This window comes from Monomorium pharaonis, chromosome 6 (genome assembly GCF_013373865.1).
Source record: "Monomorium pharaonis isolate MP-MQ-018 chromosome 6, ASM1337386v2, whole genome shotgun sequence".
NCBI classification, from domain to species: Eukaryota; Metazoa; Arthropoda; class Insecta; order Hymenoptera; family Formicidae; genus Monomorium; species Monomorium pharaonis.
The window spans coordinates 14,904,527-14,922,882 of record NC_050472.1 but is presented as its reverse complement, the minus strand read 5'-3'; the positions used below and the strand labels follow the sequence as shown (position 1 = coordinate 14,922,882).

The 18,356-nt window shown below is 34.7% G+C and overlaps 1 protein-coding gene across 6 annotated transcripts in view; it reads right to left on the bottom strand.

Annotated features, from left to right (window-relative positions):
- LOC105838954 (putative phosphatidate phosphatase) overlaps positions 1-18,356 on the bottom strand; it is a 240,593-nt gene that overhangs the window by 37,332 nt on the left and 184,905 nt on the right. Inside the window, exon 8 of one of the 6 annotated variants that reach the window (XM_036288457.1) lies at positions 1,151-1,455. The exons of the other annotated variants lie outside the window; for them this stretch is intronic. Within the exon in view, the coding sequence (XP_036144350.1) occupies positions 1,366-1,455 (90 nt within the window). The 3' untranslated portion in view covers positions 1,151-1,365. Of the gene's footprint in view, positions 1-1,150; positions 1,456-18,356 lie in introns of those variants that run through there. 6 annotated transcript variants of the gene reach the window in all.

Genomic DNA, 18,356 nt, shown 5'->3' with positions numbered 1-18,356 from the left:
GCTGCCATGTTGCACATAAGTTTAAAATATTTTATGAATTTATGTTAAACTTTTAATTTTTCACTGATTGAAGTTTCTCGTTTCACTTTTCATAAGTTTACGTTAAGGAAAAAGATTCGCGCCGGCGTTCAAAATGATACCTCGATCAACAGGGACGTTTTTGCTTCCACGACACCTTTCTCGGCTCTTGGTCATCCTGTGACTCCACCGACGGAGGAGATTCTGGCCCCTCAGTAGCCAGGGCCTCGATTCTTGAATTCATTCACAATAGAAAATGTATTCGCAAATTCTATTCTTACAGAAAAATTAGAAATTTATTGGCTATCGTATGGCTTTTAACCAATAAACTTACAACTTTTCTATTAGAGAGAGTATTTGCGCATACATTTATTTTGTGAATAAATTCAAGAATCGAGCCCTAGGTCTCGCGCCGTCGCATGTCCTTGCGATCCTGCGCACTGCACGGCCTGTGATACGATTCACGTGACGACCATACGCCGACGATTGACGTGACCCTAGCGGCTATTGTAAAGAGTGTAACGACAGTTGTAAATATTATAAATAAGTGTAGAGTAAGTAAGAGTGTCTTAAATAATAAAAGAACGTTTAACAGAATACCAGAGAACGCAAGCTGGATTTTCCCCCTTACTGTCGAATCCTGAAATCCGACAAGCTTGTCCACGGTGTTCGGAAAAGTACCGTTACAAGGTTTAATGAGTATGCGGAACTGTGGATTTCTAATAATCTTGCATTGGATGTCTAAACATTCACTGAAAGTTTCAAATTTCCATGACAAACGTCCCATGGATATCCATTGGAGATTTCATTTCTATGTTGGTAGTAACGTTCTAATGTAATTTTTAATGTATGCAATATTATTACAAACGTACTTTGGAGTATAGATTTAGAGATTTCGATAATACCATGTACACAAGCTTATAAACGTTTTGATTTTATTTACAAAAGAAGGAAAGAAAAAATTTTACAAATTGGTCAATCATAGAATGTTTCGAAGCGTTTATAGCATTAAATGGATCACACCCCAAGTTAATAAAAAAGCAAAGAACTTAAGAAAAAAAATTTGTTTTATTTTTTATTCTTATTTATTATGCTCTTATTGGACAGACATATTTCTTCATATTTCTTTATGTTTATATATTTTCAATTTTTAAAAATGTTTTCTGATTTTTACATATAACACCCTATGTCACGTAAAAGCATGACAATTAATATACTTCGTTGGAAAGACACGTGAATGTCTATTTCTGTATTATAGGTCTAGTACACCTTTGGACAGTCAATCCGTCATAAGTTGTATATTGACAAAATACCCTGTACATTGAATTAAACATTTATATATTTTTTTTAATTAAAATCATGTGCGTGTAAAATTGTCCGTGTTTTTTTAACTCCACCATATGTTTGCATTCTTACTTGCAACGGCCTTGTTTCGTCCTGTAATTAATAGAAATATCTTGTCAAATCAGGAATAGTTAATATATAACAAAATCTTTTTTTTTTCTTTAATACAGTAGAGGAGGAGATGATAATAGTCATTTATATTTTATCTAATAACTTTGTTAATGATCAAAATATTAAATTAAAACTTAACGATTATATTTATCAAAGTGTTGTTTATTAGATTTTAGATTTAAAGTTATGAAATATTCACTATATTACATATTATTTATAAAAATGTAGCGACACTGCATAATGAGTTGAAGAGAAACAGAGATAATAATATAGCCACTATAAAAAAAATTTGTTTTATTTTAAAAGTTCACAGTATTTTGATAGAAAATTAGGTAAAATAAATTGTTAGATAAAAACAGTTGATTGTTATTCATTGTTAACTAAACTTAAATAAAAAGAACTTTAATTAAAGGTTATAACGCTCGCAACGACCGCAGATGATCCAAAACATGTTCTTCGATATCCTTAGGCTATAAAGACAGATGATCTAGGGACATGTAAGTCAAGAGGACATATGACTTATGATGTCAAGGACATCAAGAACATATGTCCTTGCTTATAAAGACCAAAAAGGTTTGATATCTTTAAGTAGGATATGCGCAGATAGGCCAGGAGGAAGATGTCCTAAACCATCGAAATCATCCAGGACATGTGCCCCTTTTATGAAAGTTAGTAAGAGCAGGTGTCCTTACCCAAGGAACACACTAAAGTCAACAAAAAGTCAAAATGACTTTATTTTGATTCGAAATATTCACGCATTTTTTGTATGACCAAAAATTGACTTCAGTATCTGCTACTTAGTGACAAAAAGATGACTGATCTCTAATTTTAATATATAAACGTATCAGCTTATATAGAAATTATACTTATGGTATATTATGCATATGTAATAATTAATTTTGCAATAGAACTATTTTTAGAGCAATACACTAAATTAAACAATACACTAAAATTATGAAAAAAAAAAAAAATATATATATATATACCGGGAACTTGTGTGTGTGTGTGTGTGTGTGTGTGTGTGTGTGTGTGTGTGTGTGTGTGTGTGTGTGTGTGTGTGTGCGCGTGCATATATATATATATATATATATATATATATATATATATGAGAGAGAGAGAGAGAGAGAGAGAGAGAGAGAGGGAGGGAGGGAGGGAGGGAGGGAGGGAGGGAGGGAGGGAGGGAGGGAGGGAGGGAGGGAGGGAGGGAGGGAGGGAGGGAGGGAGGGAGGGAGGGAGGGAGGGAGGGAGGGAGGGAGGGAGGGAGGGAGGGAGGGAGGGAGGGAGGGAGGGAGGAGGGAGGGAGGGAGGGAGGGAGGGAGGGAGGGAGGGAGGGAGGGAGGGAGGGAGGGAGGGAGGGAGGGAGGGAGGGAGGGAGGGAGGGAGGGATTTTGATTGATTGATTGATCTTTTATTAGCTTTCTCAGCTATTTTCAATACATATATATACAATTTTATGCTACATCATTAAAAACAAACTCTTTTAGCATTCGTTTAAACATTTCTAAACGATTACAATGTTTAACTTCGGGTGGTAATGCGTTATACATTAACACACCCTCATAAAATAAACTTTTTTGCGCGCTTCTTGTTTTTCGAAATTCTATAATAATATCCCCTGTCTGCCTAGTTTCGCGTTCTCCCTCTACTATTCTAAGTCTATTACTAAATTGCTCCGGCATCATATTATTTAAAATTTTAAAAATAAATATGCACGTGTTGTAATACAGCCTTTGTCTTATGGTCATAAATTGCAACGCTTGGTGCATACATTTAACTTTGGTACGTCTGTCACATTGCAATATGACTCTCATAGCTCTATTTTGCGCTTTTTGGAGCCTACTTAACTGTGTATCTCCCATATCTAATAGTAGCGTCGCACAATACTCAAAGTGAGGTGCTATTATTGTCTTGTATATCGTACATCTAGTGTAAGCCGAGATAAAGTTCCCTATTCTATTTAAAAAACTTATCTTCTTCCCTATTTTCTTTAGCATGTAATCACAGTGACCGCTAAATCTAAGTCTATCATCAATAATTATACCCAAGTACTTTATTACTTCTACACGCTCAATCTCATTTCCATCCAAACATCTCACAGTAGTATTGCCTCTCAATTCTTTTCTTATCCCTCTAACTAACATATATTTTGTTTTCCCCGAATTCATTTTCAGTTTATTAATATTCATCCATTCCTCCACTACGTTAAATGCAATATTCAATTTCCTCTCTACTTCCGCACTACTCTCACCTGTTACATATATTAAGGTATCGTCCGCAAACATTTTTATATTACACATATCCGAGCAAACGTTAACAATATCATTCATATATATTATAAACAACAATGGGCCCAATACCGAACCCTGTGGCACTCCGTATTCCGTAGTCATTATTTTAGACCATCTATCATTAAATTGAACTTGTTGCATTCTATCTTTTAAGTACGACCTAAACCATTCTAGAACTGTTCCTGTAATACCATACTGGTATAATTTCTCTAATAATCTTTCTCTATCAATTGTCTCGAAAGCTCGTTTAAGATCTACAAAAATAACTCCTACTATTTGTCTCTCACTAATAATCAATTTCCATTCATCTATAACTGTTTGAATTGCTGTTTCACACGAATAATTTTTTCTGAAGCCCGACTGATGTTCCGTTATGATATTATTACTTTCTAGGTAGACCTCAATTTGCTTTTTAACTATTATCTCTAGTACTTTTTCATATATTGGTAATATATTAATAGGCCTATAATCACTTGCCCTCTTAGGTTTCTCTACTTTTGGTATTGGAATTATCGTGGATGTTTTCCACTCTTTCAAAAAACAACCCTCACTCAATGACTTATTTATTATATCACAATATTCCTCTCCAATGACACAAGACACCGTTTTTAATATATCGCTAGTTATTCCTTCTTCTGTGCCTTTCTTTTTTGGTAATTCCCTAATAATTATTTTTACTTGTTCTGTCGTAATTGACTCAAATTTTTCTAGCTCTCCCTTCTTTTCAATACAATAAATAGTTCTCTTATTTGTGCTTGTTGTATAATTCTTATCTATAGATTTTATTATGTCTTTAATACTTTGTACATAATATAAGTTAAATTTATCAGCTATATCACACTCTATATTATTGTCTAATATTTCAAAATCTATTTTTTCTACAACTTTTGCGCCTATTGGTCCTCCTCTAATAATTTCTTTTAATGATTTCCACATAGTTGTGGGATTGTTACTATTATGATCAATCATATTTTCATAATATTCTTTTTTCTTTATTCTAATTAAATTAACTACTGCATTTCTTTCTATTTTAAATTGTTGCCAGTTTTGTTCCGTGCTATCGTATAATGCTTTTCTATAAGCCTCATCTCTTCTAGTCGCTAACTCTTCTATTTCCTTTGAATACCATTTTTTCCCTTCCCATATTTTCGGTATTCTAAAAATTTTCTTAGGTGCTAAGATGTCTAGCGCATCTACAATACTATTAATTAAATTCTTTGCCCTTACATTAATATCTAAATCATATCCTTTTTCTAAATTACTCTCCACTTGCTTAATAAGCTCATCCGCATTATATCTACTATAATCCCTGCCACTGAATTCTTTATATTTATTTACAGTCTTGTTCGTATTTATCACGACTTTTATCCACGCATGATCCGTTATCTTAGGTTCGTACTTGACTTCTACATTTATATCTTTATTCGCAAAAACTAGATCTATAATTGTTTTACTATTTTCGGTAACTCTCGTTGGTTTATCCACATATTGCTTCATACCTAGACTTTGCATAGTCGTTAGTAGTTTATTTGTATAATAAGAGTCTGTCATACAATCTATATTAAAGTCTCCTAATATTATACACTCTTCTTTTATCGTTAATGAAGGGAGGGAGGGAGGGAGGGAGGGAGGGAGGGAGGGAGAGAGAGAGAGAGAGAGAGAGAGAGAGAGAGAGAGAGAGAGAGAGAGGGGGTGGGGGTGAGGTGAGAAAGACGTTTATACACACGCGCGTACACTTTCTCTCTCTCTCTCTCTCTCTCTCTCTCTCTCCCTCCCTCTCCCTCTCCCTCCCTCCCTTCCAAGTAGCTTGCGGACGTGTTTATCTGTCGCTCTGCCGTTTTGACCTTTTTCTGCTGTTCTCTGCCCTCCGGGGCCTTTTCTTTTGCAGACATATTGTCAAGGGCGATAATTGCTTGACGCTAGTGCATTCAGTGTTGGTGACTATCTTCCTACTTCCTGCATTTCTGTGCATCTTGCACTTTTCATCGATGATCTTTCTGATACCGGCTCGCTAGCAGCTATCGAACCGTCTTCCTGCGCCTGCGTCATCCGAGCACGCTGTGATCACGCTGTACCCATCGGCGGTAAGGAGCCAAAATCCATAAAAAACTAGGGGAGAATGTTGGCAATGATGGAAAATCTCTAGAATCCATAAATTTATTTCTGAAGTTGACAACACTGTGGTGCTTTCGGGAGTAGCATGGGAGATGCGTGTAGTGCAAAACCGTGATTGTGACAGATGGTGCATGACAGACCAAAATAACCTCGCAGAGATGACAGGTCAGCAAGACACAGGTTAGTGCTAAATATGAAACTTTAATGAGATTATTAATTTAGGATCTTTACAATACGAGTTACTGTAAACTGTCTTTGCTGTTTAATTCTGACTGCATTTACTATGTAAAGATTATCTTTCTTATAAAATTATGTGATATTTACTACATGTTTACTTTAATAATTAAATAAATAAATAAATAAAACCAGAGTTGTATTTATTAATTAATTTAACACTAAAGTCATTTGTGTTGTAAAGATCCTAAATTAATAATCTCATTAAAGTTTAATATTTAGCACTAACCTGTGTCTTGCTGACCTGTCATCTCCGCGAGGTTATTTTGGTCTTTCATGCACCATCTGTCACAATCACGGTTCTGCACTACACGCATCTCCCATGCTACTCCCGAAAGCACCACAGTGTTGTCAACTTCAGAAATAAATTTATGGATTCTAGAGATTTTCCATCATTGCCAACATTCTCCTCTAGTTTTTTATGGATTTTGGTTCCTTACCCCCATCGGCACGTTGACTCTTGCCTGCTGTTCATAGTCGGGAGACCGATGAGTCGATGTTTGGTCTGTTCATTACTCTGGCTTTGGACACCACTGGCGCTGACGAGTGTGATCCTAAAGCGTCGCAACACAGTGAAGTAAAACTTGACTTGACAAACTTGACTTTGAAGGTGTAGTGGAAGAAACTCATTGATATTACTCGCTTTCCGATAATGACACTATGATACTCTGAATGTGTTGAACAAAGGTTATATTACTTGCTTGTTATTAATCTTACTTTAAGCTTTATATCAATCCGAAATTCTAACTTTAATCTGTGGTACTGCGTTCCACTTATGACAAGCACTTGCTTTAAATGTTCAAAATCTGTGGCTCGAGTGAAACTTGAGTGTCCGGAACGCCTGAGGTTATTTCACCCCGGATGCTTTAGAACTTACATCTCTTACCTAACTGCAAACTCTTGTTGCATGATGAATGCTAATAGCATATTGTCGAGTCTTGACCAACAACCTGCTGGTTCTGTGAGTCTCACCTCCGTTGTGCCGTCGAGTGAGCACCTTTCTCATCCTCATCGAACTATGTCTCAGCCTAACACTATTGAGTTGGTGAATCCCTTGAGTCCCTCCACATCTTCTGCATCCTCAGACGCGACCCTTGATACTATAATGATACTTTGAATTCGTTTATGGACCGTCAAAACAAGTCTAATGTTGAGCTGAATGCCAAGCTTGACTCGATCGAAACCATCAAGACTCTTGTGGAGGAACATTCATCGAAGATTGCAAATTTGGAGGCTGACAATGAGGAGAACAAGCAGCTGATTGGACGTCTAGAGGCTGAAAATGCCAAGTTAACCGACGAGATTGGAAGATTGAAAGCATCTGTTCCTAGTCCACCCGTATTTGACTCTGCGAAAATATCAATCTCAGGCATTCCGACTTCTATAATTGATGCTCCAAAACTGATTGTGAGTAAAGTGCTGGAGGTTCTTGGTGTGCCACAGCTGACTGATGATATATTAGACATACGACAGGTTACTCGCAGAGCTCCCCAGAGGCCAGGACAGGCAACTTCTCCACAGTCAGATCAAAATACCACTAACTCACATAAACTGTCTAAATTTCTAATTGTTTGCTTCAAGTCGCCTCAAATTAGTAAACATATCATAAATAGAAAGCGTATCAAAGGACCTATTTCCATCGATGAGATTTCATCCTCTAAACTGTCGGGCCACATATACGTAAACGAATTTCTTCACCCTAATATATACAATCTCTTACGTAAAACTAAAGATTGTGCCTCAAAAAATCGATGGAGGTATGTCTGGATAAGAGACGGACATATTTGTGCAAGAAGACAAGATGGAGCCCCTATTGTGCGAATTACCAGAGAGGATGATCTGGTAAAGCTCGATTGACCAGCACCAAAATGGAACATGTGACCTCAGATCATTGCCCCTGCTTCTTCATTGCAAATTGCTCAATTCAATGCAAACTCTATACTAGCACACATTGACCAAATTACAGTCTTCTTTGCTGCTAATTTCTCCCACATTATCTCAGTATCAGAAACTTGGTTAAAATCGCATATCATCGATGAATTGGTAGCAATTGATAATTACTTTTTACTACGTAACGATAGATTGGAGAAGCAGGGTGGGGGCGTCGCGTGTTTCATTCACAAATCATTAAAGACCAAAGTTATAGAAGCCTCGCCTGCTGCTTTTTCAAACTCACCAGAATTTCTAATGATAGAAATTCGATATCGAGATCTTAGCTCCATCTTGTTTATCTCAATATATAGGCGTCCGAAGGGTCTTATGTTCAATGACTTTGTCAGCACTTTATGCAAATTTTCGCACGCCTATAAGAACATCATTATTGTCGGTGACTTAAATTGCAATATTCTAATTAATAGTTTCAAATCTAATTATCTACGGGATATGGTTTTGTCTCACTCCTTGCATCTTGTAGAGTCTCAAGCTACATACCACACTGCAAATTCTGATTCTTTATTAGATATTTTTATAGTGGACAGTGCTGACAAGGTAATTTCCTACACAAAATCTGATGTACCATTTATCGATGGCCATGACATGCTTAGACTAACTTACGAATTCGTCACACCATCGAACGTAAAGAGTAAAAGAGTATCACGAAATTATCGCTTCTTCGATGGAGATGCTTTTTCTGCTTTAGTACGATCCTCCCTCTGTAGTTTTGATAACTTGACTTGTAGTGGCCTTGCGTCCCCATTGATTATCGACGATTTTATAGAAATTGTTCGAGATTCTTTGCTCAATGCTTTAGATATTTTTGCCCCACTGAGAACTTTTGAGACTTCCAGACGAACTGCGCCCTGGATTACTTCAGAGCTAAGAGCTCGTAGCAAGAAGTGCAAATCACTTTATAAACGTGCCAAGCGATCAAACAGTCTACTAGGTTTCGAAATTTACAGAGACTTCCGAAATGCACTCACTGTAGATATAAGAAATGCACGCACTGTAGATATAAGAAGGGCCAGAAGTGAATACACCTATGGCAGACTAGTCAACATTAGAAATCCCAGTGTCCTGTGGAGACAGTTAGCTGGACTTGGGATAGTGAAACCCTCAATGTCACTACCTCTCAATTTTTTCACAGCGGAACAGTTAAATCAATACTACATGACTATCTCGTGCTCTTCTCCACCATGCTCTGCTGAGGATTTTCACAGTGTTCTGAGTACCATCAAGCAAACTGGTCCTCTTTTCAATTTTCGAAAAGTTTCGGAGAGCGAAGTTACTAAACTTGTAAAGCACACCATTACTGATTCACGCTCTCCTGGACCTGACCAGCTGTCTCCATTCTTGATTCGAAAAATTGCTCCATGGTTCATTACTGAACTAGTTTCCTTGTTCAATGCATGCTTTGATGTCTCTTATTTCCCATCAAATTGGAAACGCGCTTATATACGTCCTTTATCTAAAATAAAAATTCCACTCACACCTGCTGACACTCGCCCTATTGCCAATTTATCTGAGATATCTAAACTGTATGAAAGGTTGGCCCATAGCCAGATTATGGACTTCTTAGTTGAGAATAACTTGTTAAATGCTCACCAATCGGGTTATCGCAAGTCGTACAGTACTCAAACTGCCCTACTACGTCTGTGTCATGATATTAGATGTGCTGTTGACAAGAAATGCATAACCATATTGGTTTTGTTTGATTTCAGTAAGGCCTTTGACACTGTTTCACACACTATCTTGTTAGCAAAGCTAGCTAAGAAGGGCTTCTCTGAGTCATCACTACGATGGATGTACTCATATCTTACAGGCAGGTCCCAAGCAGTTGTGGATGGATTATCAGTATCCACATGGCTCCAGACAACATCAGGAGTCCCTCAAGGCTCTGTGCTTGGCCCCTTACTATTTTCTATCTTTATTGATGACATTGGGTCTTCTTTGAAATATACGAAACACATCGTATTCGCTGATGACACGCAGATTTATCTAAGTTGCCCCCCATCAGAACTTCACCAGAAACTTGAAATGATTCGACATGACGTAGGCGTTATAGCCGATTATGCGTCATCAAATGGGTTAAAACTTAATCTTGCTAAATCCAACATCTTGATCTCAGGTAGTAGTGCCTTTATACATAGCATCAATCTGAATGTTCTACCACCTGTTGTAGTAAATAAAGTAACTCTGCCTTATGTGGAAGAAGTACGAAATCTGGGAATAGTATTTAAATCCAATCTCTCTTGGGCGAGCCATGTGTCAGCTGTCTCTCGCAAAGTCCATTTTACACTCCACAAATTAAAATATCATAAAAATTCGTTATCAACTCAACTCCGAATAAAACTTGTTACTTTCCTAGTCTTCCCACTGATTGATTATTGCTGTGTAGTTTATAATGACCTTACTGGTGAGCTTGACTCAAAGTTACAAAGACTTGTAAATTGTACCATTCGGTTTATTTTTGATGTGCGTAGAGATGAACATATTACACCTTTTCGGCACCGACTGAAATGGTTGAGTGTATCTAGTAGAAGGAAATATTTCCTCGGTGTTGTAATGTTCCATGTTGTTCACAATGTAGCTCCTACATACTTAACAGATATTTTCCTGAAACGTGATGATTCTTTGCGAAGCTCGTCTAGAACAGGAAAAACTGAATTGTTTAATATCCCCCCTCATAGAACGACTACCTATCGAAACTCGTTTCATCTCTCAGCTATCTACTTGTGGCATTCCCTGCCAGATAAAATAATTCACGCGACTTCCTTATTCGAGTTCAAATCTAAGTTATTCAGACATATCGCGCTAGATGAGGACTTGTCATTGGATAATGGCTCAGATTGACGTTTCTCGCATTGATGTTCAATGTGCTGGCTGCACTGGCTGTTAATAATTTATGCTCTTCCCTTTTCCTTTTTCTTTCTCTTCTTAAGCTTAGGGCATCCTGTTTTGAACATTGATGCATGAGAAGTGAAAAATAGTGTTACCTATTGCATATTAAACTACATATATGATCATTATTACTGCATTAATACAATTAACCATTCTTGTTATTTAATTAAAAATTCTATCAAATTCTAATGCGTTACACTAGTATTATTTAGTTCTAAGCTGTTTACTTTCTCGTTGATTCGCTTAATGTTAGATGCGTTCTTGTTACCTTAGTACCTTACAAGGGAAGTATCACAAGTGTCCGACGCCAATTTGATTTTCCTTGAAATATGTTGTCAAACACACAAATCTAACAAGGGGACCTTACGGGTCATGGAACACCGATTTTTTTTATACTTATAGGATTTAAAGATCAGTACCCGGACTTCAATTTCCTAAAGCAGTACGATGCGCTTCTCAAAAATACTCGAGAAAATCGATTTTGAAGATTTCCGATATCTGTAAGTACAGAAAATTTTAATCTATTGTCAGAGCCGCTCGTAGCCGAGCGCACAGAGCTCTAGTTTCGTAAGCGCGGAGTCGCTGGTTCGATTCTCGCTCTGGCCTCAATTTTTTTTCATAAGTTAATAAAGTTTTTTTTTAATCCTATATCTTAACATTTATCAAATTGAAATGCTAATTAATTATTAAATATTTATTCGTTATTTTTTAAATAAAAATTAAATTGGCTCATGTAATACTGACGAGTAATGTCAAATGTATTTATTATTAATATATTTTATAACATACATGAATTAATAACTCATAAAAATTAAACAACCATTTTTATAAATATTATTTTTGTTTTTTATATTATTTTTGTATTTACTCGTAATCTCTTAAAAAGTATTTCATTTTCTTTAATGTTTTCCATTTTTTGTACCAAATTTTAATTTATTATAAATATTCGCATTTTCAATCAAGTAGTAATTAAAAATAAAAAAATGTTAATTTTTATTTAAAAAATAACGAATAAATATTTAATAATTAATTAGCATTTCAATTTGATAAATGTTAAGATATAGGATTAAAAAAAAAACTTTATTAACTTATGAAAAAAAAATTGAGGCCAGAGCGAGAATCGAACCAGCGACTCCGCGCTTACAAAACTAGAGCTCTGTGCGCTCAGCTACGAGCGGCTCTGACAATAGGTTAAAATTTTCTGTACTTACAGATATCGGAAATCTTCAAAATCGATTTTCTCGAGTATTTTTAAGAAGCGCATCGTACTGCTTTAGGAAATTGAAGTCCGGGTACTGATCTTCAAATCCTATAAGTATAAAAAAAATCGGTGTTCCATGACCCGTAAGGTCCCCTTGTAAGAAACACGTATTTTTTTTTATGAGCGGAGTTTCATGTTTAGAGGGTGAAACACCCCTTTGAAAAAAAAACAATTTTATTCTTTCGGAGCGAATATCATCGGAAGTATAAAAGATAGAAAAAAATTTTTTAAATAAAAGTTGTACGGTTTCAAGAGTACTTTAAATTTGTAAAGAAAAAAATTTTTTTAATTTTTTTGTTTAACAAAACACCCCCCCACCATTTTTTTTTAAATTAAAAAAAAATTTTTTTACTATATTCAAAGATTTCTTTTTTCTAAATTCAACCATATATATTAAAGTTATGTTACGAAATATCATTTTTGAGAATTAATTATAAAGATTTCCGTATATAAGCTATCCGTGCTCATGTACGCAAATAATTATCGTCTAAACAAGATTATACACAATTTTGATAAGATATATAATAGAAATCTATATAATTGATTCTAGCATCACAAATTATAAATTATAAATAATATTAAGAATTATAATGGTTTTTATTACTTTTCTTTAAAATTAGTAAATTTTTTTATTTTACTAATTTCTGTACATTATTTCTTTATATCTTGTGATTATTTTCTTAAAGCTATTTTTGGTCTTATGCTTTTATATTTTGTTTATTTACATAATAAGATTGTGATTTACATCATCACAATCATTTCTAAATATGTATTAATAAAATAGTTTTTAAATATTTATACAATAAATTTATACATTTTGTATTGTATCATTTACTCATTATACTCATTGCAATAATGATACTCAGCGAAGAAATGTTTTAAACATAATGATTTTTTGCACTATGAACATTTTACTATAGCTACATTATTGCAACCTTCGATATCACATGTTATTGAAGTATCATCCAAACTAAATTCTACTGGATTTTTAATTTAAATTCCTGTAGTCTTTCGTTCGTATAACCACTTTTAAACCACGAATATTTAAATAAGTTACGATATCGCGGGGATGACAATTGATTATGTATCAAAGATTGCAATTTTATTATATTATTTCGTTCATGCAAATTTATATCACATTCCAATAATAAAACTATATCTGAAAATCTTTTAGCAAAATTTTACCAAATTCTAAATCCGTAAACATCTAATGGTTGTATTTTTCCTGTAGTACCTTTCGGTATAATCATAGTAGTAATATGTTTATCTAGAGGTGTTAAATCCGAAATGATATTGGGACAATGTCCGGTCCATGAATCGATAAGAAGAACGCTATTAGAACCAATGTTTGAAAAATAAGCTTCTAACCACATTTTAAAATGATCTGTAACAAATATAAATTAATTTAATAACTTTCTTATGACTGTTATTAGATTGTTAAATTAAATATAAAATTTTATAAAGATGATAATTGATTATGTATCAGAGATTAATTTTATTATACAATTTTATGTAATTGTTTATCCAAATTTATATTTTTTTAATTATCAATATTTAAAAATCTAAAACCTTATAAAAGGAAATTTATATTACCTGATGTCATTTTACCAGATTTCGATGCTTTTACAATAACATTTGTTAGTTTAAATAAAGTTTCTTGTACTCTCGGTCCAAATTCGCCGTTAGCTTCTTTCAAAACAATAAATAAAGGTGACAGCAAATTACCATTACATGATATTATTGGTTGTATCGTGTATGAATGGGTTGTTGATGACACAGATTGTACGATACGCCCTACTTTTTTTATTCCTTTAGGAGACAATGATCTTCCAGAATGTATTTCTAATTAAAAACCACTTTGATCAGAATTATAAACATTTTCTGCTCCAAACTGTTCAATAAGTGGTTTCACTGTTTTTAAAAAATTATTTGCTGAGTTTTGTAAATCAATAGAATCTTCCACTGTTCTTTTAGTTACAAACTTCGTAACTTTTCTTGAAACAATTCGATGGGATTTTTTGAATCTTGATATCTAGCTGTGAGATGCTTTAAATATAGAAATTACATTTCCTATTTCTTCTTGAGCTTGTAAAGCCCATCTTTTTAAATCGATATCATGAATCATAAATCCTGATTCAATAGCTGCAGTAAATTTATCATGTGTAAATTTGGAGATATAAGATAATTTTTCCAAACGATTTCCAGTTGATTGTAGTTGTTCTTCCCATCGTCTTAACTGACGTTTAGATGAAACTCTTTTAAATTTACTTTGTACTGATTTTAGAGAACGATGCCTTTTTCTGTGGTTAATTTCTTTATTATCGTCTAAATTCCGCCAATATTCAACAGCTCGTCTTTTATAAGTACTGTCAAAATTTACTTCACTGTTTGAACACTGTAGATGAGAATTTAAATTATCTTCACTCCATGCTTCTTCGTCATCTTCAATTATTTCGAAACTGTGTAATTTATAAGGTTCTTGATAATCGAGATAGGTTTCTTCCATCACTTCCAATCCATTATAGTGAAAATGCTATCTAGCAATAATTTTTGTATGTCTTCTTTTAATTGTATTTCTGCTTCAGTTACTGGCATTTTGTTAGATATATTGAACTTATAGATGTCAATAAAAGTCTAACAACATTAAGCGGATTGAGAATCATTTGTAAAGATGTTAAACTTTGCTTTGTATTATAATTTAAAATCAATTTAACAAATTGTACACATATGATTATTACAAAACGATTGCACTGATTGAACGTAAGACTGCTACATGACTATATTTATACTGTCAATTTATACTTATCTTGAGTGTACACGTTAGCCTAATAAGAGATAAAGATTAATTATATTTGATGAAAACATTTTAATTGAAACATGTAATTCATCACGTTCTTGATATGAGGGATACGTGACTTTTAGTTTATTATATATATATATATATAGCAATAATTTTTGTACGTTTTCTTTTATATATATAATGAACTAAAAGTCACGTATCCCTCATATCAAGAACGTGATGAATTAAATGTTTTCAATTAATATGTTTTCAATTTAATTAATCTTTATCTCTTATTAGACTTACATGTATATTCAAGATAAGTATAAATCACGTGTTTTCAATTAAAATGTGTGTGCAATTTGTTAAATTGTTTTTAAATTATAATACAAAGCGCATATGAGCACGGATAGCTTATATACGGAAATCTTTATAATTAATTCTCAAAAAAGATATTTCGTAACATAACTGTAATATACATGGTTGAATTTAGAAAAAAGAAATCCTTTAATATAGCAAAAAAATTTTTTTAATTAAAAAAAAATAATGGTGGGGGGTGTTTTGTTAAATAAAAAAATTTAAAAAAATTTTTTTTTCTTTACAAATTTAAAATACTCTTGAAACCGTACAACTTTTATTTAAAAAATTTTTTTCTATCTTTTATATTTCCGATGATATTCGCTCCGAAAGAAAAAAATTGTTTTTTTTCAAAGGGGTGTTTCACCCTCTAAACATGAAATTCCGCTCATAAAAAAAATACGTGTCTCTTAGATTTGTGTGTTTGACAACATATTTCAAGGAAAATCAAATTGGCGTCGGATACTTGTGATACTTCCCTTGTTAGTCAAAATTTTATTTACAATATTATAATTCAAATTGTATGATTGTATCAAGCTATTATTTGTTTGCCCCATAGCGAGCTAGGGCATTATTATAATAAATCTAATCTAATCTAATCTAATCTTTCTTCTACACAACATCGCGTGTGGCAATCAGCTGGTTGCAACGGCCGGCGATCCGGAACAACTTTTGGTTGTTACAATGATTTTAAGAAACGCGTATTCCTAACATAATTCCAAAACAATCTTTTCTTTACCAAAATTTTTTTTAAAGCATAATTTTATGTTATAAGATAAAATAGTTAGCGACTTACGCGGTGGTAATCACCCGTCAGCTGACGCGGATAGTCAGCCGCGCCCGCGTTACGCTCGTGGCGCGCCGCCCCTGCCTGCCTTCTGTACTCGACGCGTAATTCGTTAACTATTTTGGCTTATAACTCAAAAACTACGTTCCAAATAAAATTTTGGTAAAGGAAAAATCGTCTTAGAATTGCGTCAGAAATGCGTCATTTTACGGACCAAATGTTGTTCTGAATGACCCTGTATAGCAAAGAAAAACCCTGCACGTTACTTTAATACTAAATATTACTAGCATGACATTTTTTTGACGTCAATAAACCATCAAATTTTGTTACCAAAAATCATCATTTCGACTTTTTCTGTCGTGACGTAATTATGACATCAATGTGATGTCATTTTGACTATAATGTGTTCTTTGGGTAGGTACGACAGCAGTCAGGACATCCAAGTTGATAAAAAGCATATGTCTTACAGACAAAAGGGCAGATAAGGCATTTATAGTATTTAGGGGACTTGGTTAGGAGAAGTTGGTATGTGGACGTGTGGCGTAGCGTGAGCGTATGATAAGTTGATATTAATCGGTTGTAAGCGAGTGTTGTGAGCGAGGCACTCACAACCGATAATATAATATAATATAGAATATTAAAATTAAAATATAAAAGATATTAAAATAGCTCGCCAAGGAAGGCTCCTTATTGCGAGGTGTCAAGTAACATGCCTCGTGCGCTGCCGGCCGACCATCGCACCGGTTAACGCACCGGGCATCGCATGGAATTTAGCGAAGTTCAGCTTAGCAACAACCATGCCACCGGAAATGCATATTTGCGTTTTGGTAATTGTTGCTAAGCTCGCGAATATTTCCCGCGCGCCGGATGCGCGCGGTTATGGCCATATATGGTCATGCGGAGGGCCCATTGCCCCACTATTACACCAAATCCGCGGTACTATTTAAGCCGCTGCCGAACAGCGGCCCGCGGGATCAGTGATAGTCAATCAAGCCGATACATACAGTCCGCGAGATTAGCATACGAACTTAGAGTTCGGGACTTAGACACAACGCATCTCGAGCGAGCGAATATACAGCGCGCTATCTCAGAGCCGCGCGCCGTATCTTATCACCTCTGAGTAAGACGACACGGCACCTTCGCCGATCGCAAGTGTAAAGAACTACCTTGTAACTAAGAGAATAAACACTTCTTCTGTTAAATACTAATAACAAGTGTGTTGGTGACTCGAGGACCCTGCCAACGAAAGCCTCCTTTCGCGAGTTCCTACTCCTAAAGCCGCAACGAACCCAATAAGATTATTTGTCGCACCGCAAGGTACGGCAAAATCATTCTGTTGCACCGCAAGGTACAACACGAGTTTAAAGAGGTAGTATAGAGGTGAGAAGGTAAAGCGAGATAAATTTTTGGCGAGTAATTGGAGGGAAGCTGAGAGAAGCAGGAATAAGGTCTAAAAGCAGGGAAAAGAGACTCAAGGTAGAAGGTTAGTTTTAGAAGCTTCGAGAACAAGCGCGGGAATATGCTGAGAGAGGGAAAGGAGAGAAGTGCAAGAGGAAGTAGGAACGGGATAGAAGAGGGGCAAAGGAAGTTGATGTTAGAAAGAGGTAAACAAGGGAAGAAGGTAGGTTAGAGAGGAAATTATTAGAGGTAGAAGAATCGGTGTTAGAAAGAATTGCATTTATAGTATTTATATGCCCATAAGACATGGCAGGATCAAAAGCTGCTGTACACTTAACGCTACAAATGTTTCAAAATATTCTTCTCCTTTTATCTTTATTAAAAGCAAAGAAAAGAAAAATACTTCGAAGCATTTGTAGCGTCAAGTGGACCGCAGCTTAATACATAATTGTGATATCAGCTTTTGTAATTATAGTAGTATTTATTTAATTTAATATTATATTAGTTATTAGTTAGGGTCGTGTAGCCTAGGGGCATTCCTATATCCTTAATTTGTATGCCCTTTTTACTAAGGTCTTATGTCTTTCTAATGTAAGGCCATCTAGTAGTCCTAAGAGCAGGTATCCTAAGGTCCATTTCTAACCTTAGGAAACCTGCCCTTAAGATTTATGTAAGGATATTTGTTGCAAATCATTTCATTCTTGTTGTTCAATCAAATATTAAACAAATAATGCTCGCAAGCGTTGCAAGCCCCGTACGGAAAGAAACTATTAAAAACTATTGAAAAATAACTATTCAAAACTATTGAGAAAACTATTTGAAATTTCA